This window comes from Primulina tabacum, chromosome 8 (genome assembly GCF_025594145.1).
Source record: "Primulina tabacum isolate GXHZ01 chromosome 8, ASM2559414v2, whole genome shotgun sequence".
Taxonomy (NCBI): Eukaryota; Viridiplantae; Streptophyta; class Magnoliopsida; order Lamiales; family Gesneriaceae; genus Primulina; species Primulina tabacum.
Window position 1 is genome coordinate 9502331 of NC_134557.1, and position 26874 is coordinate 9529204.

The 26874-nt window shown below is 35.2% G+C and overlaps 1 protein-coding gene across 3 annotated transcripts; it reads right to left on the minus strand.

Annotated features, from left to right (window-relative positions):
- Positions 1-3618: 3618 nt before the first annotated feature.
- On the minus strand, positions 3619-7750 carry LOC142553667 (transcription factor PIF1-like). Of its 3 annotated transcripts, XM_075664094.1 has the most exons (8): positions 7306-7748; positions 6451-7219; positions 5292-5396; positions 4898-4963; positions 4759-4824; positions 4278-4691; positions 3859-3925; positions 3619-3785 (listed from the first exon to the last, which is right to left on the minus strand). In XM_075664094.1, the coding sequence occupies exons 1-8, from the start codon at positions 7398-7400 to the stop codon at positions 3781-3783; spliced, it is 1587 nt and encodes a 528-aa protein (XP_075520209.1). In that variant the 5' UTR covers positions 7401-7748; the 3' UTR covers positions 3619-3780. The 3 variants fall into 3 exon arrangements, with proteins under 3 accessions (XP_075520209.1, XP_075520208.1, XP_075520210.1); XM_075664093.1 differs by having other exon boundaries at positions 3619-3925; XM_075664095.1 differs by lacking the exons at positions 3619-3785; positions 3859-3925 and adding an exon at positions 3955-4077 and having other exon boundaries at positions 7306-7750.
- Between the last annotated feature and the right edge of the window lie 19124 nt (positions 7751-26874).

Genomic DNA, 26874 nt, shown 5'->3' on the forward strand with positions numbered 1-26874 from the left:
CTTGTTCGCAGATCTCTCGGATCTCTTAGGGAGGAAGTTCAATCCAGACGTCCAACTCATATTTCCTTTTAATAACTTGATTGCAAATCCGGCTGAGTACCCGACCCGACTCATCCATTTCGCCCGGGTTGCATATATATATATATATATATATATATATATATATAATTAGAAAATTTCTTATTTGATTATTAAGCAAACTTCAAACCCATTGATAATGCATCAGAAAAGTTCAAAAGATCAAAAAGTACGAGGAAGAGACAAAATCATTCAGAAATTGAAAAATAATTATTGATCCCTTGTAAATTCGAAAGTATAAATATAATTTATGAGAAACTGGAAAAGTAGGAATATGAGTGGAAATAATTGTAGGTAACGATATATGTTAGTCAATTCTCTTAAAATAAAAAAAGTAATTATCTAAACGAATTAATGCTTAAAATAACACGAAATTATATAAATTTTAAATTGAATGCATATATTTTCAAGTTATAAAAAAATAAATATAAAATATTACAAATTGTGTGAAATAAAATTTTTGGAGATCGTTGTTCGGTAAAGTGTTCTTATTCTTAAAGAAATTTAGGGTGCATGATAAATTTTATATCGGTTCCTTTAGTTTTTTTTATAAATATTATATTATTAAATATTTATTATTCAAAATAAAATTTATAAAAATAAATTTAAAATGTATAAAAAAATTGCACTTCTATCAGTTTTTTCATGCTTTTTACAAATTTAATATGATCAAGCAAAGAGTTGAACATTTTTTTCATGCTTTTTCCCTAAGAGAAACCTTTTTCTCACGCTTAGCTTTTCATTTAGAATTTTATGCTTTTTAGAACACTACTCTAATCATAGATAAAATTTTTGGTTTCCAGAAAAATATTTTTTCTTTAAATTTTTAGATATTTGTTTGATATAAATATAATTTCAGTCTTCAATATTATTATAGCATATGATTTTTTCATCTTTAATCACCATGTGTGTATTCAGTCATATTGACTGAACAAACACAATAATTTAATATTTATGTAGATTTCGTTAAAAAAATTTAAAATACAATATTTTATTTAGGCAAAACTGCATTTTTGGTTATGTATTTTTATCTTTTTGAGATTTTAGTATTCTATATTGTCGAATTTCAGTCTTACTCCACTATTTTTATTTTTTGTTTTGACAATTTAATCTTTTTCCCGACGTGACACCAATGCGGCCCTGGTGTGGCTGACTTGTTGTGGCACCCTTACCTGAGTTGCCTATGTTAAACATTTACTGGCATTCGATAACAAAACTTAATTAAATCATAATCAGAATCTTAATCATATGTTGCAGAAAACTGAATATAAACCCATTATCCTTCCGCAAATGAAGTAAAAAAACCTCCAGGTTGCCGGATTCTAATCCAAACTAACCGTTGCTTTGAAAGTCTAACTCGTCCGACCTAAAACCTACCCTGTGGAAATGTGGTGCCCGAGATAAAAACAAGGGCGTGAGCGACAAACCACCCAGTACGTGATGTATCAGTAGACAAACATATATGTGCATCAAAAACCATGAACTGTGGTCAAAGGATCAAATATGAAAATCTTTGATCAGGCTGTGTCCAGGCTCCAGAGCATGCGCACATTGTTCTACTGATCCAGTGGGTGCCTCATATACTCAAATACGATCTTACACCTGGAATGTCTTGGTTTACCGTGCATACTATTCCGTCGATCTAGTTGGTGCCTCATGAGACCAGATCGTTCGAGAAAGAGGGCCGAGCAACCCTACTCAACAAGACCATATGAAAGGATACAATGCTCGACATGATATGCATATGTTGCCTAATTACCATGACATATAAACATGCAGTCAAATGAAAAGTAAAATGCAATACATAAGCATTCATACTTAGTTGGATATCTCAGTCAATACTTACGTATTACTAAACTGGTATAAGGTCTACTGAATGTCTACTCGCTCATCATAGACATTAATACCCAACAAACTATATTATTATCTAAAAATGTTGTATCTAATATCCCCCAAGCATAAATAAGGCCCTCATATCATACCTCCCGTCGACCGCCCTTTGAGGATGGTAGTTTAGAAACTTAGTCCTCGAGTCGTTGCCTACTCTGCGACATTAACACAACTCTTACAGAATTCTAGAATAAATGAAAAAGCCTAGAATGAACTAGATATCGAGAGGAAACATTCAAATTTGTGTGCGAATTCTAAAATCTGGATGACCTATTTATAGGCCGAATTATGAATCTTCGAAATCAAATTTCAGACTTTTCGAACTCTATGTGTCATTTATGGCTTGACACCTCGCCTTTCGGAAACTCTGATTTCCACTTCGGAAGCTCAAGACTCTTACATGTTGAAAAATGACTAAATTACTAAAAATCAGAAGATACATGCGATTAAGAATAAAATTCGATAACATAAAAGACTCAAATCGCAAAAATTAAACACAACCAAAAATGAAATTTACAGTTTTTATTTATTAAATGATACATGTTTCAAATTGATTAAATATTTCTTCCACAATTTTTTTATCTTTACTCCAAATTTTTAGCCAAAAAATTATAGATCAAATTAATGGATTTAGAATCCTTTTTGAATCCAACCAAGCAAAGAATATTTGAAAATTAAATTTTCAAATATATTTCAATAATCAAATGCCTTGACAAAATTCACAGCAACTATAAACAAGCATATATAAGAAAATTAAATTTTAAAATATATTTCAATATTCAAATGCCTTGACAAAATTCACAGCACCTATAAACAAGCTATATATATGCTTCCAATTCTAGCTAGTAAGACAGTATATGGACAAAAAGATTTTGATAACATGGAATTTCAAATCATTAATGCTATTTTACTTATTTGAATGGTTATCAAATCAAGAGATTTGTAAATGTTTGGCTACTATTTTTAGATGTTCTCATGTCATTTTCCAAAATTATTGTACTATACTCCATGGTTGATGGATTTGGTACATCTACAATAATAATTTTATTTCACCAAAACAAGATAAAGAACATATCTTATATTCTCAAAATGTTTTCCAAAATCTCAATATGATATAAAATTTCCAGAATCTCAAATATGACATCACGATGAACTCTTATAACAATTACTTTATATCTACTTTCATTTTACAAAAATAGTTAATTGTTATAAGAGTCTATTCTAAATCATTATAAATTATTATAAACTTTTTTTTATCCATATGAGATAAAGTACATGCACACGATAACATATATTTCTCTGTTTTATGACGTAACGATATCGATTATTAGCAATGTGAGATATAATATATTTTTATTATTATAGATCTCAGATCATGTGATCAAATAATAAAATTATCTTTATATCATCTATTTTAGTTTTTTTTTATATACGAATACAAAGAGCCCAACTTTTTTTTGGCACCTGACCCTTCAAAGTCTAGGACAGCCCTGATAAAAGTATCACAAGACATATGAACCACCATATCAAAAAGAGCCACTGATGGTAACCATGATTTTTTTCCCGACCGTCACACGTCCTGTTGTAAAATTATTAGGACGAGTTAACTGGACCGGAAATGAAAAAGATAGGAAATTATGAAAACCTGGGTTCGATTAATTTCTTTCATTTTATTTCTCCTTGAAACATGTTTAACAGATTAATATAAAGCTCTAGCTTCAGCTAACGGGTCTCAGATTACTTGGCCTTGATCTACTCCCTTATGTAATTTACAGAAGTTAGTTTAGTTTTGTAGCTGATCTCTCCCAAAACTCAACCTGCAAATGCACAAGATTTGATGATAAAATCTTCTATACTTGAAGTTGAGCGCTTTAGAATATCATTTCCTACCAGCAGATGGTTGATTTTCCATGTTGCCTGTTTGTTTGCTGGTGTTAGGTTGTGCCGCTGCTTGATTCTGCATGCATGAATTAATTTGGCCAAACTTAGACCAAGCAAATATGAAGGTTTATGGAAAGTAGATATATCTTCAGAAATTTTGGCACACGACTCTTAAACATGTTTGAATTCATGTCGAAGTATTGGTGTTCCCATCGAGAGTCGATAAAGCTGAAAGAACGACCCAATTTGGTTGGGGTGGTGTTCATAATGAACGCAGATAAGAGATATATATATACATGTTAATCAGTTACAAATTGGCGGGTCATATTATGATGTTTCTCAACAAAAATGAATTGAAACTATAAGTTTAACAGGCTTTTTAACACAGGTTTTTCGGTTAATTCGGTTGTTTAAGGAATAGAATTTACCTGTGGTAGAGGCAACTGCGAAGCCTGTTGAAGACCAGCAGGAAACTGTTGGTATGGATACACAAAGTTGGGCATTCGTGGCTGATTAGGATCGGGGGATACGAGTGAGTTTAGCATAGGATCAGCCATGCTAGAGACAGCCTGAATTCTTGATGAATCAGGTACAGGAAGCACTGGTGGCAGGTGAAATGTTGGAATGTGAAATCCGGCTCCCATATGTGGTGCTGGCGACGCCTGATTCGGCTGCCCGGAACCTGGAAGCTGCATAGATGGATACGGCAGCATTGGCCGGTTCATGCCCATATCCATCCCCATCCCCATCCCCATTCCCATTCCCATTCCCATTGCCGGCATGAATCTTTGCATACCAGGGTACATTACAGGAACCATGCCACATCCCATGGATGACATCATCTGCAAGATTATTTAATGTGAGTCAAATGCAAAGATCAAGAAGAAGAAGAAATATTGAGAGATGTACCTGAACTTGGAGTTGTAGTGATTTCAAGTACTCAATCGCCTCGTCCAACATCGAAGCTTTGTCCGTCTGAAATATCACAGCAAGTAAATATAGAGATAACATAAACTGCAAACCACCAAGATCTTTGGTATCATAGTACCTTGTTGCATCGAGGTATGAGTTGTTGCAAAGCCTTCATCTTTTCATTAATCCTGTCTCGACGCCTCTGCATTCCATGTACCATTTTAATTAAATTTAAACACTATACACAACAACAACAACAATATAAATATTCTATCTTTTTCGCGATTTTGATGTTATATGTCCACAAAATTCACTTTTTATTGTCTTTTTTTTAAAAAAAAAATTAGTCTTTTTCTAGCATAGTATTGATGCAGTAACGTTGATGTGTCGCGACATATTCGGTCTCACATCAGTACTCTCAGGGAAAATTACCAAAAATTACTAAAAATTGAAATGAACCAAAATTGCAAAGACACGAATATCAAACACAGATTGGTGACAATAAGAAATTGAGAACATATTATACGAACCCTTTCAGAAAGATTGTGAACTTCAGCGGCACGAGATCTCTTCGAGGAGGAGGCAGTTAACAGATGCCCTTGTCTTTTGGTTTCATCTTCTTCATAATCATTCTCCTACAACATTGATTCAAACTAATCAATACTGATTGTGTCACAAACTATAATATAAGTTTCCATTGTTATTCTTTGATATAATAAACTTATAAATATTCAGATGCTATCTTTAATTAGACAAAAACTTATGTGAGTCGGTCTCACGGGTAATATTTTGTGATGCAGATCTTTTATTTGGGTCATTCATAAAAACGTATTACTTTTTATACTAAAAGTATTATTTTTTATTGTGAATATCGGTAGGGTTTACCCGTCTCAAAGATAAATATTCGTGAAACCGTCTCACAAGAAACCTACTTTACATATATATAACATATCTTATAAATTTTAGATATATTCCACAATTTTCATACATATTTATGTGAGCATCGATAAGTTGACATTCACACATTAAATAAGATGAAATATAGAAAAATTGAATGTCAATGTAGAATAGGTCTCTTGTGAGACGGTCTCACGAATCTTTATCGATGAGACGGGTCAACCCTACCGATATTCATAATAAAAAGTAATACTCTTAGCATAAAAAGTAATATTTTTTCATGGATGACTCAAATAAGAGATCCGTCTCACAAAATTCGATTCGTGAGATCATCTCACACAAGTTTTTGTCGTCGTCAGTATAATATTTACATAAATATATACGAAACTAATACATTTATATATTATTATTATTATTATATTATTAATCATATAACATTATTTTAATATATATGACATAAATGCATCTCGTACAAAGCCGAATCAAGTCGATTAATGGTCACCAATATTCTTCAATTTATATTTTTCGAAGTGTGGGCCAATAATCATCTGATTGAAAAATTGGTGGTATTTAGCCTATCCACGTGGCAAAACATAGTCCACATATGCCACATGGACAGTGATGGGATGACTACCAGTGCTAACATGTACTTGATGTAACAGTCCACGTAAGAACAGCGGCGCACATTTCCTCCGGTGCACGTTAGAGAGATCCTAGGTCCGACTATACGGTTAAAATTGGTAGTAAAAGAAGAATTAAAAATAAATCCGCCATTAATGATGAATTGCTGACCTCACTCCGACACTCGTTGTCATCGGCTTCTCTGATTTTCCGCTTCCGCTCCCCCGCCGGCGTCCGCTTCCTGGTCTGGCGATGCGGCTTACGGCTGGCGCTGAAACTGGATCCGGAACCGCCGGGAGATGACGACACAGTAAGCTCATATGTACCGGCTGCCAATTTCCCAGCGGACGTACCAGGGGCATTAAGCGCCGCAGCACCACGGTCTGTGTTCGTCTGTGTCCTGAAATCCACCAGAGAAGTCCTAGATTCTCGCCCTACAGCCGGCGTCTCATTTGACTCCACCACCGTGGATTCCCTCGCTACCGTTGCCAACGGTTTCGAAATTGGCTCGATACTCTGCCTGCACGGATGCCTCGAGAAATGGACGAAATTCTGGAAGCGTGGGGAAAATTCCGGCTTCTGAGCTTGGAGTGCAATGGGAGGCGACGGCGCCGGATGAGGTCGGATCTCCGGCACGGAACGAGGTGGAGCAATGGCAGTGACAGGAGCCTGAAAAGGCGGAGGAGGAGGAGGAGGAGCAGCAGAGTCCATTAGATCTGCGTACAAATCCCGATCAAATGAGGAGTCATCGATCGGGTACTGAAGCCAAGATGCCATCTCATCCTCTTGCATAAACAGATGCTGCTCCTCCGCAGTCGATCGGATCCCCCTCACTGTCAAATGCTCCGCTGGAACCTCAATCTCTCCGCCTCTCTTGGTTGATCTCTGCACCACAACTTGGCCATTCCGCCACAGAAGTTCCATGATATCCTCCTCACCTCTACAATCAAAAGAAAAAAACAAACAAAACTTGAGCTCGCAGAAAACAACATAAAGCAAAGTACAAAAACAAGAATCAAGCTTTACGTGGGCAATAATCTTTTGGGTCTTGAAAATCCTGAAGAGTCCAGAATGGAACACTCCTCTTCTAACTCCTGGAAACCTGGAACGTGGTGATTCATCTCACTCTCTTTCTCCCCAGTCTCCCAAAGAAACCACCATGCAACAATTAATAGGATCTCAATGTGAAGTACAGGACAAATGATCGAGTGCTAGTAGATGATTCTAGAGCTTCACACAGAAAACAAGGTGCGGTGTGCTGCTACCATATACGTCTAGGCTTCATGTCTCTGATCGATGCAACTATTGTTTATTTTTCCTTGGTGTGGGGTTTGGTTTGAGCTGCAACTTACATATAAGAGGAAAGTTTGAGATAAGAATGTGAATACCATGTTTGGCTCTTTACCCCCTTGCTTATACAAATATTCCACCCTAGTCCCTACCCACAAACATCTTCTTGTCAAGGACCATGGATTCTCACGTCAACAGGGGTGGAAAAAAATACCGAAATACCGAAATATCGAAAAACCGTACCGAAAAAAATACCGAACTTATCGAAAAAATCGGTATACCGAACATTTCGGTACGGTATCGGTATCGGTATGAAATATATTTTTTTTTGGTATTTCGGTATTTTTATTATTATTTTTATTTTAATTTAAGTTCGGTATACCGAAAAAATGTCGGTCGGTATACCGACATTTTTGTTTCGGTGTCGGTACAGTACTGGTATGAACTTTTTCCATACCGAAAATTTGGTATACCGAATGTGCGGTATACCGAAATTTCGGTATCGGTATGAAAAAATTCCATACCGATATTTTCGGTACGATATACGGTACCGTAGTTCGGTACGGTATACCGTACCGTACCCACCCCTACACGTCAACTACTTCTTATCCGTCGTCGTTTTCAATAATGCTCACTCTATTAACTAATACAAATACTCATCACTATTTGATGTTAGATGAGGTATCATATTTATTCTATCAATTTTTATTTTATATATATGATAGATTATAGATGTAAAATACGTATATAACAAAATATTTGTGTGTATTCACACATCAGCACAAACGTTAACATATATATATATATATCAGCGGGTTTTGACACACTTATGTTTTTTTAAAAAAAGAAGAAAATATTTTTTTTAAAAAAGTAAAATTAAAGTTATCAAAATTTGAAATGATAATGATGTGAGAGAAGATGTACGATGAAAAAAGATTTGTAAAATAATGTCGTGAGTGGATAATGACATTTTTTAAATAAGTGTAGGTTTTTGTGTGACGATTTCACGAATCTTTATCTGTAAGACAAGTCAATCTTACCAATATTAACAAAAAAAATAATATTGTTAGCATAAAAAGTAATATTTTTTTATTGATAACCCAAATAAGATAATTGTCTTACAAAATACGACCCGTGAGACCGTCTCACACAAATTTTTGCTTTTAAATAATTGAAAAGCTTCATCAACATACCTAAAGTCTTCTGATACAAAGAGTAGTTATAAGTTATAACTGTTGGTGTCACATTGACGGACCAAATTGGTCAATATAAGTACCTCAAATTTAATATATGTATATGTATATTAACATAAATATATACACTACTATAACAAGTTCACGTTTTTTTAATCGATTTTGCGAAATATATATTATATAATTTTCTTAGACATAGTTTGGTACACATAACAGGATAAACATTTGATATATAATATAAGAATAAGTTAAGGATAAATAAGATGTAGGATATTATATTTAATGTTTGATATGATTTTAATAAGAGTGATTAAATTTATATATTATATTGTAATGACAAAATTAACCTTATCATAATAAATTTTATAATTTCAAAGTTGTTGCTTGAGTTTATATTTTTTATCTGCTCATGCGCCGATAGTGCTTGCATGATTTATTTATTTTGCCTAATTTTATATATTATATAATATGATAATTGAGCCCTTGATTTTGTGAGTTAAGTCAAATATCAATTTTTTAGGTTAATCGAGTGATTCTAATAATTTTATTGATACTTATAAAAATTATTTATATAATTATCTCGAATTTATTTATATAATTATCACATTATATAATATATGAAAATAACTAAAAATATTTATTTGATTTTAATTTCTACCTACTAGCTTAGATATATAAAAATCATTTATAAATTGAGGGCAATTATGTAATAGCCAAGCCTGGTGAACGGTACGGTTTAAGATTTCGTATGATTTTGACTATTTGTTCAAGTTTAAATATAGTTTAGATGTTAAGAGTTTCGATTTATGATTTATAGTATCGTTGGTTATACTTGATATGTGGTTTTATTGTAGCGTCGTTGCGATTTAATTCATGATAATTCGTATGTTGAGCCAATTGGTATGAGGCCAATTGGAGTGGTTAGATAAGACATAGAGTTGCAACTTTCATGTTGAGAGTGTTGCCGAATTATGAGGAGAAGCGACGTTGCGATTCGATTTTAGTTGCAAAAGAATATTGTTGGCTTCAGGTGACAGTGCACCCGCACTGCAAAAGACACCGCACCCGCGGTCGGCTAGTGCACCCGCGGTGTCAGGGCAGAACCTTCAGCGCACCCGCGGTCGATAATGCAGCGTACCCGCGGTCGTAACTTTGGATTTTCGGAAGTGTTGCAGAATGCCTAGCGCACCCGCGGTGTATTTTGGAGCGCACCCGCGGTGTGTGAATAGTAAAAGCGTGTTTTCGGTTTTAAGTGATATAAGACATGAGTTGGTTCACTTTTTCCCCATTTCTACCCATTCTTCTCGGTTTCTTCAGAGCAAGCGAGCTAGGGTTTCATTTTCTTTCTTTCATTTCTTTGATTCAAGCTTATTGTTGGATTATTGAAGTGAGAACGATGTCATTGTTAGTTCAAGGAGCTAAGGTAAGCTTGTGGCTTTGTTTATTCTTGGTTTTTGGTGTTGGGAGATATTATGGGTTTGTTGATGGTGTTGATTTTATGGGTTTTATGGTATGGGTTTGTGATTATTGAGATATTGATGGTGCAATTCATGGTTTATTGTTGTAGGTTTTCTACCAAGGGATTAGATTCAAGGTTTCCAAGTGTAGTAAGTGGAATTCATTCCCTTGTGCTCACATGATAATATATGTATTGTGTTCCAATGTTTTAACATGTTATTCCCTTCCATTTGATTCATATTATGTATAGATATACCATGTTGTATATGAGAGGCTTTATATGTCTCAATAGTGTAAAAGGGAATACAAAAGAAAAGAGTATGCAAAGTGTTTGGTTTAATGCCCAAAAGAGAGTTCAAATGATTTATTGGATTGATAGATACATAGTCAGAGATTGCATGCAATGAGTTGATCAACGACCATAGGCTTATATCCCAATAGAGTAATCGATTTATATCGATGGGATATAGGTACAGAGACAGAGATACTATTGAAATATCAATCCACCAGAGAAAAGAGAAATATCATCGTTATTGTTATGATATGCTATGATATTTATGTTTCAGAGTTGATGGTATTTAATGATTTCAAAGCCATGTTTTACAGAGTATGATATGTACAGATTGTTATGTAAGAGTTCCACTTGCTGAGTTTTATACTCATTTCAGTTATTCATGTGATGCAGATAAGAGGGACGGGCCAGGACGTTGAATGGAGCCGAGGTCATATGCATAGAAGATGGAAGGAAGAAGATATTTTGCTAGCATTTTGACATGATCAAAAAAATAATATTTTCTATTTTGATAAAACACTTGATTGATCATGTATATGTTTTTGATTATAATGTTGTATGTCAAGAGAGTTTTAAATCCTCCTTCCCTCTAAATAAATTTTAGAAAAATTTCGCTGTTATTTTACGAAATCGATCAGAGGTGTTACATTAAGTGGTATCAGAGCACCGTTCTTCGGACCAATGCATATGACTTCGTCTATTTTCAACAGTCCGGGTATGTCTTCTTCTACATCTATTCATTGTTATGGTTGATATGTATTATGTGAGCACATTGTAGGAGTTATGCCTCCTAAGAGAAAGGCTGCAGAGGGTGAGGATAGTTCTTCATCGAGAGTTGTCGACGAGTTCGGCAAGTTACTGAAAGAGCAAGCCAAGGTTCATAGTGAACAGATTCAACAGTTGCTACGTATGCAAGGTACAGGTCAAGGTAGAGGCCAAGTGGCTCAAGCAGTTGGAACCGATGGGTTATTTACTGCTTTTAAGAGAATGGATCCGCCAGAATTTGCAGGAAGCACTGATCCATTGGTGGCTGTAGAGTGGATCAAAGCACTTGAGGCGATTTTTGATCATCTCAAATATGAAGACAAGGACAGAGTTGGTTTTGCAATATTCATGCTAGTTAAAGCTGCACGTATTTGATGGAATGCCACTAAGGTAAGTGTTGATATTTCGGCATTGAAGTGGCAAGAGTTCACTGATCTTTTCAAGACAAGTACTTCCCAGATGCACTTCGAGCTCGGAAGGTGACTGAGTTTTTAGAGCTTCGGCAAGGAGGTATGAATGTTGATGAGTACATCTTGAAGTTCGAGGAGGGCTGTCTGTTTGCCCCATACATTGCCTCAAATGACAAAGACAAGGGTGCTCATTTCATTAGAGGACTTCGAGCAGAGATCAGGAGGGACATCAATATGTCTAAGGCGGTGACATTTAAAGAGATTGTGGCTAAAGCATTGTTGCGAAGAACTCGGCCGAATAAAACCTTTATCTGATAGATCTTGCAACTGCGTCTTCAACTCTTTCATTTCTGTCGGGGCCATTCTATACGGAGCCTTAGAAATAGGAACCGTCCCGGGGACTAAATCAATCACAAACTCTACATCTCTGTCCGGCGATAAACCCGGAACATCATCCTCAAATACATCAGGGAACTCTCTCACCACATCAATATCATCAATATTCAACTTAACCATTCTATCCATATCAACAATCAAAGCCAAAAACCCATCACAACCTCTAAACAACAACTTCTTAGCCTCAAGACACGAAATAAAAGGAAGGACCAGCGAAGTACCTGCACTGGCGAGCATACCTTCTTTATTTTCATCATCTACAAATTTCACATTCTTGGCAACGCAATCAATCACTGCACGGTAAGTTGATAGCCAATCTATGCCAAGTATAATATCAAATGCAACCATCGGAATAACAATCAAATCGGCATAAACCACTCACTCATCAATTTGAATAGTACACGCATACATAATAGACGTCGGGCAAAACACATCCCCAGAAGGCAATACAACATTAAACTGGAGGGGAAGAACAGAAGGAACTAAACCCAAAGATCTCAAAAATAGTTCAGACATAAAAGAATGAGTAGCACCTGTATCAATCAATGTCGTAGCTACTCTGCCTGAAATTAGAATAGTGCTAGAGATCACAGAAGAATCAGGATTTATACCTTCCTTTGTCATGGTAAAGATGCGACCTTGCACCTTCTCTTTACTCGATCCTCTCGGACAGTACTTGGCGATATGGCCTGCAGTACCACATCGGTAGCATGTGTGAGTACCAAATATGCACTCTCCCCCATGATGCCTACTGCACTTGGGACACAACGGCTTCTCAGGATCAAATGGGACTGTCGGTGCTTTAGAACTCAGCTCTATCTTGCCTTTCCCCTTGTAACTGCCTTGTCCTCTTTGGCTCGAACCTTGACCTCTTTGAGCAATAGCCTGGTGCCTCGCCTGTCTCTCTCTTGGGGAGCTCCGGTTCTTTTTGTTAAAAAGAAAGATGGGTCTTTGCGGCTTTGCATTGATTATAGAGAGATCAACAAAGTGACTATCAAGAATAAATATCCATTGCCGCGAATAGACAATCTTTTTGACCAACTGCAGGGGGCTACAGTGTTTTCGAAGATTGATCTGCGATCAGGCTATTATCAGTTGAAAGTTAGGGAGTCTGATATCCCTAAGACGGCGTTTCGGACCCGGTATGGTCATTACGAATTTCTTGTGATGTCGTTCGGTCTGACTAATGCTCCTTCAGTATTCCTGGATCTTATGAACCGAGTGTTCAAGCCGTATTTGGATAGCTTTGTCATTGTTTTCATCGATGATATATTAATTTATTCCAAGACCAGAGAGCTTCATGCAGAACACCTTAGAGTTGTTTTTCAATTGTTGAGAGAAAATAGGTTGTATGCTAAGTTGAAGAAATGTGAGTTCTGGTTGGACCAGATTTCTTTCTCAGGCCATGTTGTCTCGAAGGATGGTTTAGCTGTTGATCCAGTAAAAATCGAAGCGATACAGAAGTGGCCTATCCCTACCACTGTATCAGAGGTACGCAGTTTTCTTGGTTTGACGGGTTATTATCGTCGTTTTATTTTAGACTTTTCCAAGATTGCCCTGCCGTTAACCAATTTGACGAGGAAGACTGTGAAGTTTGAGTGGTCCAATGAATGCCAAAATGGATTTCAAAAGTTGAAAGATAGGCTTGACGACAGCTCCGGTACTTGCATTGCCCAGTGGTACAGAGGAATTTGTTGTTTATACCGATGCGTCAAAGAAGGGCCTCGGTGCAGTGCTGATGCAACGTGGAAAAGTTATAGCCTATGCTTCTCGTCAGTTGAAGGACTACGAGAAGAATTATCCTACGCATGATCTGGAACTGGCAGCTGTGGTTTTCGCCTTGAAAATCTGGAGACATTACTTATATGGCGAAAAGTGTGAAACTTTCACGGACCACAAGAGTTTAAAGTATTTGTTTTCCCAGAAAGAACTCAATATGCGACAGAGACGGTGGTTAGAGCTTGTCAAAGATTATGATGTGACGATTAGTTATCACCCAGGAAAGGCGAATGTTGTAGCGGATGCATTGAGCCGTAAGTCAAGTTCCTCTTTGAGTTCTATGATTCAGAAGCCGTTGTTGTTAGATTTGCAACGAGAAGAGATAGTTTTGGTATTACCGGGAACTATTGCTCGCTTTTCAGCGTTGATCATTCGGCCTACATTGACGGACAGGATCCGTAGAGAGCAGGCCAATGATGCACAGTTGATAGAGATGAGATCCAGAGCAGAAGAGAGAGGTAATTCAGAGTTTGGTATGAATAGAGATGGTTTAATGACATTCAGAGACCGTATATGTATTCCTACTGGTGATGATATTCGGCGAGTCGTCTTGACAGAGGCATATACCGCACCATACTAGATACATCTAGGTGGTATCAAGATGTATCAGGATCTTCGTAGACTCTATTGGTGGCCAGGTATGAAGAAGGATATTACCATGTTTATTTCTCAGTGCCTAACTTGTCAGCAGGTGAAAATCGAGCACCAAAAACCTGCTGGGACATTGCTATTATTGCCGATTCCTCAATGGAAGTGAGAGCATATTACGATGGACTTCGTGATTGGTCTTCCCAGAACGCAGAAAGGTTATAACTCTAATTGGGTTATTGTTGATCGGTTGACCAAGTCAGTGCATTTTCTTCCAGTCAAGACAACGTATTCCATAAACCAGTATGCCGAAGAGTACATAGCTGAGATTGTTAGACTTCATGGTGTCCCTGTGTCGATTGTGTCTGATCGTGACCCTAGATTTACTTCAGAGTTTTGGAAGAGTTTGCATAGAGCATTGGGTACACGGTTAGCATTCAGTACAGCATATCACCCAAAGAGTGACGGTCAATCAGAGAGAGTTATTCAGATTTTGGAGGATATGCTCAGAGCTTGTACTATAGACTATCCTGGTAGTTGGGATTCCAAATTGCCTCTTGTTGAGTTCACGTACAATAATAGCTACCAGGCGACGATTGGCATGGCACCGTATGAAGCACTTTATGGCAGGAAGTGGAGATCTCCCTTGTATTGGGACGAGATTGGTGAGAGAAAGATGTTGGGTCCAGAGTTGGTCCAACAGACAGCTGATGTTGTTGCTGTTATTCGAGAGAGGATGAAGACAGCACAGTCGAGACAGAAGAGTTATGCTGATGTCAGACGAAGGCCGTTGCAGTTTGAGGTTGGCGACCACGTGTTCTTGAAGATTGCACCTCTTAAAGGTGTGATGCGGTTTGGCAAAAAGGGAAAGTTGAGTTCAAGGTTTATAGGCCCATTTGAGATTTTGGACAGAGTTGGTGATCGAGCTTACAGGTTAGCCCTACCGCTAGATCTTGACAGAGTTCATAAATGTTTTTCATGTCTTCATGCTCAGGAAGTATATTGCGAATTCTTCTCATGTTCTTCGTCACGAGCCATTGGATTTGACGCCGAATTTGACGTACCAAGAGATTCCGGTCCAGATTCTGGATCGCAAAGGTAAAGTGTTGAGAAACAAAGAGATCGGCATTGTTAAAGTCCTTTGGAGGAATCAATTGATTGAAGAAGCCACGTGGGAACCAGAGGATGAGATGAAAGGTAAGTATCCTGAGTTGTTTGCGCAGTGACGTCAATTTCGAGGACAAAATTCCTTTAAGGGGGGAGATTATAATAGCCAAGCTTGATGAACGGTACGTTTTAAGATTTCGTATGATTTTGACTATTTGGTCAAGTTTAAGTATAGTTTAGATGTTAAGAGTTTCGATTTATGATTTATAGTATCGTTGGTTATACTTGATATGTGGTTTTATTGCAGCGTCGTTGCGATTTAATTCATGGTAATTCGTATGTTGAGCCAATTGGTATGAGGCCAATTGGAGTGGTTAGATAAGACATAGAGGTGCAACTTTCATGTTGAGAGTGTTGCCGAATTATGAGGAGAATGATTCGATTTTAGTTGCAAAAGAATAATGTTGGCTTCAGGTGACAGTGCACCCGCACTGCAAAAGACACCGCACCCGCGGTCGGCTAGTGCACCCGCGGTATAAAAGTTAGTGCACCCGCGGTGTCAGGGCAGAACCTTCAGCGCACCCGCGGTCGATAATGCAGCGCACCCGCGGTCGTAACTTTCGATTTTCGGAAGTGTTGCAGAATGCCTAGCGCACCCGCGATGTGTGAAAAGTAAAAGCGTGTTTTCGGTTTTAAGTGATAGAAGACATGAGTTGGTTCACTTTTTCCCCATTTCTACCCATTCGTCTCGGTTTCTTCAGAGCAAGGGAGCTAGGGTTTCATTTTCTTTCTTTCCTTTCTTTGATTCAAGCTTATTGTTGGATTATTGAAGTGAGAACAAGGTCATTGTTGGTTCAAGGAGCTAAGGTAAGCTTGTGGTTTTGTTTATTTTGGTTTTTGGTGTTGGGAGATATTATGGGTTTGTTGATTGTGTTGATTTTATGGGTTTTATAGTATGGGTTTGTGATTATTGAGATATTGATGGTGCAATTCATGGTTTATTGTTATAGGTTTTCTACCAAGGGATTAGATTCAAGGTTTCCAAGTGTAGTAAGTGGAATTCATTCCCTTGTGCTCACATGATAATATAGGTATTGTGTTCCAATGTTTTAACATGTTATTCCCTTCCATTTGATTCATATTATGTATAGATATACCATGTTGTATATGAGAGGCTTTATATGTCTCAATTGTGTAAAAGAGAATACAAAAGAAAATAGTATGCAAAGTGTTTGGTTTAATGCCCAAAAGAGAGTTCAAATGATTTATTGGATTGATAGATACATAGTCAGAGATTGCATGCAATGAGTTGATCAACGACCATAGGCTTATATCCCAACAGAGTAATCGATTTATATCGATGAGATATAGGTACAGAGACAGAGATACTATTGAAATATCAATCCACAAGAGAAAAGAGAAATATCATCGTTATTGTTATGATATGCTATGATATTTATGTTTCGGAGTTGATGGTATTTAATGATTTCAAAGCCTATGTTTTACAGAGTATGATATGTACAGATTGTTATGTAAGAGTTCCACTTGCTGAGTTTTATACTCATTTCAGTTATTCATGTGATGCAGATAAGAGGGACGGGCCAGGACGTTGATTGGAGCCGAAATCATATGCATAGAAGATGGAAGGAAGAAGATATTTTTCTAGCATTTTGACATGATCAAAAAAATAATATTTTGTATTTTGATAAAACACTTGATTGATCATGTATATGTTTTTGATTATAATGTTGTATGTCAAGAGAAGTTTTAAATCCTCCTTCCCTCTAAATAAATTTTAGAAAAATTCCGTTGTTATTTTACGAAATCGGTCAGAGGTGTTACAAATTAAGTCATTTGTAATGTATTTTATCATTAAATTAAAATTATTACACCTAATAGAAGGAACATTTTATCATTCTAAAAAATTATTTATCAAGGGCCTATGATAATATCATGGGCTTTTTAAAAAAGGAATTATCATAGGCTTTTTAAAAAAGTACCAAACCTGAGATAAGGAGTATTATTTATCAATCCTTTCTTTATCTCATGTACGAAGCTGTGCCTTATAGAAATACTTTGTTCCGTTAAAGAGAGACAACGAACGATATGAGGATAAGCTAGCCTGACTTGTTTAATCACATAAATTAACGTAATGACAAACTTGAACTGGCAACTTCAACACGTCACCGGGGGCTGGCACGTGTATGTTGATTTCAAAAGAATCAGAATTTTTTAGGACAGAATCTTTGTTTAATCAACCTTAACTATTGAGTTTATGCTTTAATAGTTCTTTTAAGTTCGTGCTTGAAAACGACAATTAACTATATAAACTTCCTCCAGTTACCTTTATAGAATAAATAAATAAAAAAGTATGTTTTTCAGCATAACATGAATTTGGGTTTTTACAATTAACCTAAATATTCATTTAGCAAATTACTATCGAGCTATTTTTTTTAACTCTTTCTTGGCGACTGATCACGCTAAAGATGCGTTTGGATTGGAGGGAGTATGTGAAAGAATGATTTGAAATGATTTTGTATTGAGATGAATTTGAAATATATCGCAATGACTCAAAAAATAAATAGTTGGAGATTTGGAATTCATCTATCTAACCTAAATAAAGTATAGTTAGAACATGAGCTCACGCACGCATAAGGGGAGTCGAGATGAATCTTAATAATAATAGTTTAAAGATGAAAAAAACTTGTGTGAGATGGTCTCACGAGTCGTATTTTATGATATGAATATCTTATTTGGGTCATTCATGAAAAAGTATTATTTTTTATGCTAAAAGTATTACTTTTTATACTAAGAGTATTATTTTTTTATTGTGAATATCGGTAAGGTTGACTCGTCTCACAGATAAAGATTCGTGAGACCGTCTCACAAAAGACCTATTCTTTAAAGATATATCATTAAAACTAAGATTAATTTCTATTGTAAACGTTCGCATCATGTATTTAGTTTATTTGAAGTTTTCAACATTTTAAATTATAGATGTTGAGATAAAATATAATATAGTAACAGAATATTCTTGTGGAATAATAAAAAGTTAAAATAGAAATATAATTATGTTCTATATTGAAGTTCTATGTTCTCCTTTTCTCATTACGATGGGCTTGGGAGATTCGAAACACATTGAAGGTATATATAGAAACATGAAAATGGGTTAGGGGGTGGCCCGCAATCCATTATTAGGCTCGTCACACCTTTTTCAATCCACTTATTTTAGATAGCGGGTCGATCTGATTAGCTTAATCAATTTTGCATGTAAACTAGATGAGGCGGATTAGCCCGTCATTTTGGTATGTTGAGAAATTTTCAATTCGATACGTCTATTTTACGTGTATATGATGGATCTAACCAATTTTGACAAGTCAAGATATATATGATTCATCTTTTTGCTTATTTTTCCAAAGATTAAGATATTTTACAATCTAAACCCACCAAATTATTATTTTTTCTTTGGCAGAAAGATTCACTTTCAGTTTGTACTGGTCGGATTATGGTAAATACAGAGGTTGATGAATGCATGCGCAGGTTCAGATGTATAGTGATAGTATTCAATGTTCATGCATTAAATCCAATGATATAGACATTGGAAATGACACACGAGTATTCTAATTCAATATTGTCATTGAGTGGCTGTCCCGGTTTTTGTTTTTCTTATCTTGTGATGACCACACAAAAGTATGGTTAATGGGTGTTGGATCAATTTTATTATAGGAGTTTATATATGAATAATTATCTGTTGTTAAAGTGATTGATTAAAGTTTTGCCTATTTAATTTCAATGTATATGATATGTTGTTATTGATTGTGATGTAGATGGTGATGTCTTTGCAAGACATAATTTGATCGCATTTCTCAAGCAATGCCATCTCTTTTCCACAGTTTCAGCAGTCACATTATTCTGCTGAAGACCTGTGCTGAATTATACGCCAGTATATCACTTGGAGTGGGTGATGAAAGATCGGTTAAGTATGGGAAGGTTTTTGTTCGAGACAGGGTCTATGAGTTCAGTTCAATGCTACTGCAATCAACTTGTACTACCATACACCAACGGACAACGAAGATGGACTTCTCCTGACATTCACGATGTCACGTCCACACTCACCGGGGGTCTCATCTCTCAATTTCCGGCTCATCCACAGTGTCTATCGGTTGCAAACCTGACATCTTTTTATTCAGTGCTCCACAAACTGGCAATCCGCAACTGGACACCATCCATAAACTCTACCAAGCGTTTGTTTTGTACTCCTTAGCGACAAATGGATTGTTTAATTTGGGGAAGCTGGTCTTCAAGACCATGCTTCAATATGCTGAAGGAGGTCTTAAAGCATCTAAGCTACCGTTACCCTCTTTGATCTAAAGAATGCTGGTCTCTCAAGGTTTTGATAGGGATATTGATGAGCAACTATCCGACACCAGTGACACATTCAACATTGCTCTGGCTCTGTTTAAAGGTAACCAGAAAATTGATCTTCCTTGATCTGTCTCACACACCTCTCCTGCTACGGGTGACACCCCCCAAGGCACTGAAGCTACTCCCACGCCAGCTGGTGGGCCATGTGATATTTTCCACTACTGTCATCCAGGCCCAAATCGATCATGCTCTAGGCAAATATTGTTTAATACAAGGCTGATATAGCCTATTACGAGAATCTTGTTGCAGACTATAGGCTGCTATTTGAAATAGGTGTCCATTCTGGTCAAAAAGGGGGAGAAAATGCAGATCAAACTCAAAAAACTCTAGCTGACACTGGAGTTGCAGGACCATCAGGGACCAAGGATAGTGAAGATGATGATGTTGATGAAATGGCTGATGTTTTTTATGCTGGGTAAAGAGGAAGATACTGATGAAATGGTTGATAATTTTTATGATATTTTTTGCCTTTTAATGTTTTGCTCTGTTAGTTTCTCTCTGATCTGATTGATAAAAGTTTCCCTTCTCTGATATGTTTTGTTCATTATGTGATAATGAACTTGTGATAATATTTTGCAGGTGTTGACTCGTGTATTGTCAACATAACTAACAACACCTGTGCTAACTTGATTTTGTTTAGGGGAGAAAAATTATCATATTAAGGGCGAGTTAACTGGAGCTTAACTGAGAAATTGAGTTTGCTTTGATTTTGTCCAGAAAGGCAAAATATGAGAGATTGAAAGGAAAAATAATCTTGAATTTCAAGATATAATTTATTCTTTGAAATAATATCTTCCTTAAATTTAATTTTCTTATTGATAAGATTATGTGGAATATTGGTTTTGCCTTTCTAGATATTATATTTATGATAAATATTTTGATGATATGGAATTATTGATTTAAAAAAAATTGCTTCTAATAAAACTCTTGATTTCCTTATCTTGTAAATTCCTTGTGAGATGAGGTGAATTTTAAATAAGAGAAACAAGCCAAGGAAGAGCAGTCAAGATTATGATTTTGACTCTTCGTTTGGAAGTTTTTGTGGCTGCATAAACGCGTGGACTTTACACGTCGTGGTTTTCAGAGACAAAAAATTTTCAAGGTCGTTGCTTGTTTTGAAAAGTGATGTTTCACGTGTTGTCGTAATTGTTGGAGACATCTGCAGACAACACGCGTACAAGTATTGGCTGAAGATCGTGTTTTGTTGTTTCAGGTTTTGGCATCACGTTTTTGCTTTCTTAATTAAGTTTAGTGTTGTTAGTTGTTTTAGAAATCATTTTATTTTCTCAACGTGTTGAGAAAATTGATTTTCATTAAGTTCACTAGTGATTGGTTTTCGAGTAAACTCTTCGTTTTTCTAGTGAATATTTTTGTCCTGAGGCATACTTGTGCAAAATTTAGTCTGGTTCATCTATTTACTTAAAGTTAATTTGTGTTACAAAATTATATATTTTGCTGCATGTTGTCTGAAATATCGTAATATTTCGCACAACACTTAATTCTGATAAAACACAAATTTATTGTCACATACGATTATATTCCTTGTTACTATTAAATAAAATAGGTCTCAAACCTTACAGATTGACTAAAACAAAAATATCATAAGATAATGATAGATATTATCTTTATTATGGTCATCGGATTGCGAGTTATTACGTTCTTTGTTCTCTACTCCCATTATGGAAAATAGATTTGAAGAGAAACATAAATATTCTCTCAAATGAGGAGCGTGTAGATCTAGAAAATCAACAACTCATTCTCAAGGATAAAAATTATGACTTTATATACGCTTCTAATACAGTTAGTATCTTTTTTTTATATGATGTAACATTATAGATTATGAGTTTATATGGTTTTTCCTTAATAAGTGGTATCACATATACAAATGTTAAATAATTGAGATTTTATTTAAAGTTTTTGCATGTTGTTTGGATTCAGATTAGGAAAATAAATTTTTATTTTGGTTTCAAATCTAGAAAAAAATTTGGTTGAATTATTTTTCAAAGATTCAGACTGATAATTTCGAATTACGGTTCAGTTTGTTCAAAAAAAAATCTTCGAAAATTCAAAAATAGGGTCGTCACACAGTTTCTACAGCACATGGCGTTGAAAAGGCAGGACTCCCGCATGGGTCAATGTTTTTCAGGTATCGGGATAACGACGAGCATGCATGGGCGACCATTTAGGACGCGCCCGCACTCCACACTTTATGGGCAGTCGCAAGTGTGCGGGGAGCTCATCCTGGTCGTGTCCGTGGCCCCAAGCTTGTCTAGACAGAGACCAATGCGCGGGGGAACCTCTTTGGGGAAAGCCCGAGCGCCCAGGCCTGTCTTGGACAAGCACAGGTTCTGGGTGCTCCCACACTGGTATTTCTGGAGCAAATAAATTTAAGTATCAAGTTATAAAGTTTAAGTTTTAATATTTTCAATTATTAAAATACTGATAAGGTCATATATATATTAAAATGGATTGAATGATATGAAATATCGTCCAAGTGACATCTTTTATGGAGCTCAATTTATTTTGAAATATAAAAGATTTTGGTGTATGTAACACTACAAGAAATTTCAGAATCAACAACACACATACGACAACGGTTTTAACTAAAACCGTTGTTAAAAGTTTTTTAACAACGATTTTAGTTAAAACCGTTGTCGTAGATCATTTTTTAAGCAAAAGACAACGGTTTTTATAAAATCATTGTTTTTTTGGGGTCAAAGACAACGGTTTTTAGGGTCAATAACAACGGTTCTGTAAAACCGTTGTCTTTGAACGTTTATGACAACGGTTTCATGAACCGTTGTCTATTAGCGTGTTTTTTTGGACAATCGACAATGGTTTTACAAAACCGTTGTCGATTAGGGTGTGTTTAGAATAAAACACAACGTTATTTAGCGACGATTTTCATAAAACCGTCGCTAATTTTAGCGACAGTGTAACCTAAACCGTCGTTAATTTCAAATTAGCGACGGTTTAATTTGAACTGTCGCTACAGTTAGCCACAGTATCATGTACAACCGTCGCTAATTTGAACTTAGCGACGGTTTGGACTACACCATCGCTAATTTTAGCGACGGTTTAAATAAAAACCTTGGCTGATATTTGCGACGGTTGAAAGTTAACCGTCGCAAATTTCAAAAATTCGATCCCGCCCAACTTTCGCTCCATTTTCTTCAACTACTCTCTATAAATACCTGTAAATTCGCTCTATTTTCTTCCACTTCACTTCACAACACTTAAAATTTTTCTCACTTACACGATTTTACAACTTCACATGAACACTTAAAATTTTTATGTCTTACACGATTTTACTACTTCACAACACTTAAAATTTTTATCTCTTACACGATTTTTTTACCACTTCAAAACAATTAAAATTTTTATCTCTTACACGATTTTATCACTTCACGACACTTAAATTTTTTTATCTCTTATACGATTGTACCAATTCACAACACATATTTATTTAATTCATAAATTTTTTTTTATTTTACCTAAAATATTAGCGACGGAACTTGTGTAAACCGTCGCTAAGTAGCGACGGTTTTGCACATGAATACTGTCGCTACATTTAGCGACAGTTTAGATATGCTTTCCGTCGCAAATGATAGTTGCGCCGGTTTCTTAAACCGTCGCAAATATCATTTGCGACGGCTTTGAAAACCGTCGTAAATTGTAGCTACGACAACGGTTATTCATTTGCGACGGTTAAATTGTAGCTACGACAACGGTGAAAAACCGTTGTCTTTGAGCGAACCATTTAACAACACTGGCTTTAACAACAGTTTTAAAAGGGATACGACAACGGTTAAAAACCGTTGTCGTATAGCATTTTTCTTGTAGTGAAAGGAAGTTCGATATTTAATATAATTACATATACGCCTGTGGTAGTAAACACGTGATATTTTTTCAGTTTTACATGTTAATAATAAAGTGGTCTAAAAGAAGATTTTTATTTGACATGTTAATTACTATCAGTATTTGACTTTTGCGCTAGAATATCACTTACAAAATAAATTTTTGTCCAAAATAGAATTTTAATGGAATGTTTGGTACCATGTTCATGGGGTTTACATTATCTGAATTTATTGATTATTTTATATGGATAATTTTTTAGCATGTATATTGTTATTTTTGTTTTCTATTCAAATTTGGCTCAAATGAATATTAGTTCAAAAATAAATTATATTTATATGTTAAATGAATCCACTTCAAAACACGACAAGATGATTTTTTTATAGTTTTCAAAGGCAGGGACTTGGACTTTACGATAAGAGTTGACTTTCCTCCTATTGTTACAGATAAGAGTATCTCTGGTGAAAAGAAGGAGTTTGAAAGGTGAAAGAGATCGAATCACATGCACATGATGATTATGAAGAAAGCCATTTCGGAAAAATTCAGTTGCACAAAATATAGCGATATTGCTATAGCTAAGGAATTCCTTAATGACCTCAACAATAGGTTTGCTAAGAGTGAAAAAGTCTGAAATTGATACACTCTAGGCAAGCCTCGTTTCAATGAGGTACATGGGCAAATGAAACATGTGGAGATGTTTTATATTGCTTGAAGGTTGAATGCACTGAAGCTTGACCTCTCTGAGGATTTGTTGGTGCATATGATTTTGTTATCTCTTCCTCTACAGTCTAATCAGTTTAAGATGAGCTATAATTCGTCAGAAACAGACCTGGTCTTTGAATGAGCTTATCTTACATTGTCTTTAGAAAGTGGAAAGGTCGAAGGAAGAGAAGACAAAAAGTGTTCATTATGTCTCTACCTCGAAATATAAAGGAAAGAAAATGAAGAATAAGGAAGCTACGAATACACAACCTCCAAATAAACAACAGAATAATCCTAGTTATTTTCAAAAATTTTGTTTGTTTCTTCTGTGGCGGTGATGGGCATATGAAAAATAAATGAACCAACTATCATTTTTGGCATGCTAAGAAATGTATGCTTCTGAATATAGTTTGTTATGATGTTAATTTAACTTCAATGCCTAGGCACATGTGATATATATATTCTGGTGAAAAATTCACGTCGGTGTGTCTATGCAATATTGACTGGATTGTCAAAAATCAAGTGATGTTGAAAAATTCATATACGTTGGTGATGACAACAAAGTTGAAATTGAGATAATAGGAAAATTTATATTATTGTTACAGACTAAAATTTATTTGATAGTTGTACCGTTTTTAGTAGTCTCACTCTCTAAAGTCTAACCTATAAAAATGGAACATGCTTATAACTCTTTTATAAGTTGAACATTTGATCATATCAAACTCCTATTGTCATATTCAGCTCTTTCAATTTGACTATCTTAGATGCATTCTTTGGTACTGACCAAATCATTAATTTCATCCCTTGAAATTTATTCCTCAATTTGAAATCAAGTCCTCGCTAGGCATCTTCAAAAATTCAGTCTCAGGAAAGAAGGATTTGCATCGACCGTTCATTTTCTTGAATTTATCAATAAACATGTTTGCGGTATCACCTTATTTTTGCATTATGCAAGATAATTTGATGATGAAAATATTTGATTATGTTCTTAAAAAACTGGGTATGGAATTGATGTTCCATCTCTTGCCAAGTAAAAATAGAGTTATTTGGCAACGAAGCATACAAGGAAAAGACGGTCCCCGTGAGGAAAATAATCAATAAACACAACTTTAAAAATTTTTTGTATTGCTCAATTCACCACACTGAATTTTGAACCTTTCAATATGTTCAACAGTAAACTAGCAATCTTCTACAGCAAATAAACTAAAATCAATAATTTTATTTTATTAATAATTTTCGTACATCTCTATATCTTTTTTCGATTTTTTTCGACTTATCTCTAATTTATATAAAATTTCAAACTATTTTAGCGAATCATATCTTAATAAAATAATATATATTTTATACACAAAAATATCAAATACAATATATATATATATATATATATATATATATATATATATATATATATATGCATGCAAAATCACATGCGAATGGACATTGTATATTTTAATTTTTAGATAGCTATATCACTCTTAATAAAAAAATATGAAAAACATTATTAATTTAAAATAATAAAAATCGTGTTTAGATAATTATTTTAATTATTGCGTAAAAGGAGCACTTTTTTTAATGTAGTTATGGACAACTCAAATATTTTAAACCATGCAATAGCTCAAGCACTACGTTTCGATTGCTCTAACCAGCATGGACAATTATTGTATCAAACAATCTCCCTCCCAATAATTAAACTTCTTCAATCAATGAGAATCGAACCCGTGACCTTGTCTCTGATACAAGTTATAGGACCGAATGCTTGTAGATTTACTAAAAACTATAGCTGGTGGTAACGATGCAACTCAAATCTTTTAAATCGTACAATAGCGCAAATACTACGTTTCGATTGTTCTACACAACATGGATAATTATTACATCCAACAACAAAGACTATTATGTTCACTCATTGAAAATAATGCATTCAAAACTATTAAAAGAAGGGTGGATAACATTTAAACTAATTAGTTTTTATTATGTTTTCTACCACTTGCCTTCAATTTTAATGCATAACTTGATGTTATTGTTTCACTATAATCAATTTCGTGAACCTCTTCCGCAAGAAATCTCTCTCTGAGATATTAAGTTTTAGTTTTGCACTGCCAACATAATTATTATCCACAAGCCGCATTGGTTTTCATCTATTTGTTAGAGACACCAAAAGTATCAAGATGAAAATCTCGTCTTTGAAATTAATTTTAACGGAATAAAATTGATTAAAAATTGTATTAAACTCATTCAGATGTGCAGCCACATAAGCCCCATATTTCATCTTCAAATTAAAAAAAAATTCATAAGAAATATCTTATTATTTGTGGAAGGCTTCTCGTATATATCTGGA

Bases quoted from the DNA above. Each gene is read 5' to 3' on its own strand.
- LOC142553667 (XM_075664093.1), bottom strand. From the start codon at position 7,400: ATGAATCACCACGTTCCAGGTTTCCAGGAGTTAGAAGAGGAGTGTTCC. The intron at 7,220-7,305 runs GTAAAGCTTGAT...TTTTGATTGTAG, and splicing joins CCCAAAAGATTATTGCCCAC to AGGTGAGGAGGATATCATGG. The intron at 4,825-4,897 runs GTACTATGATAC...GTGATATTTCAG, and splicing joins TCATACCTCGATGCAACAAG to ACGGACAAAGCTTCGATGTT.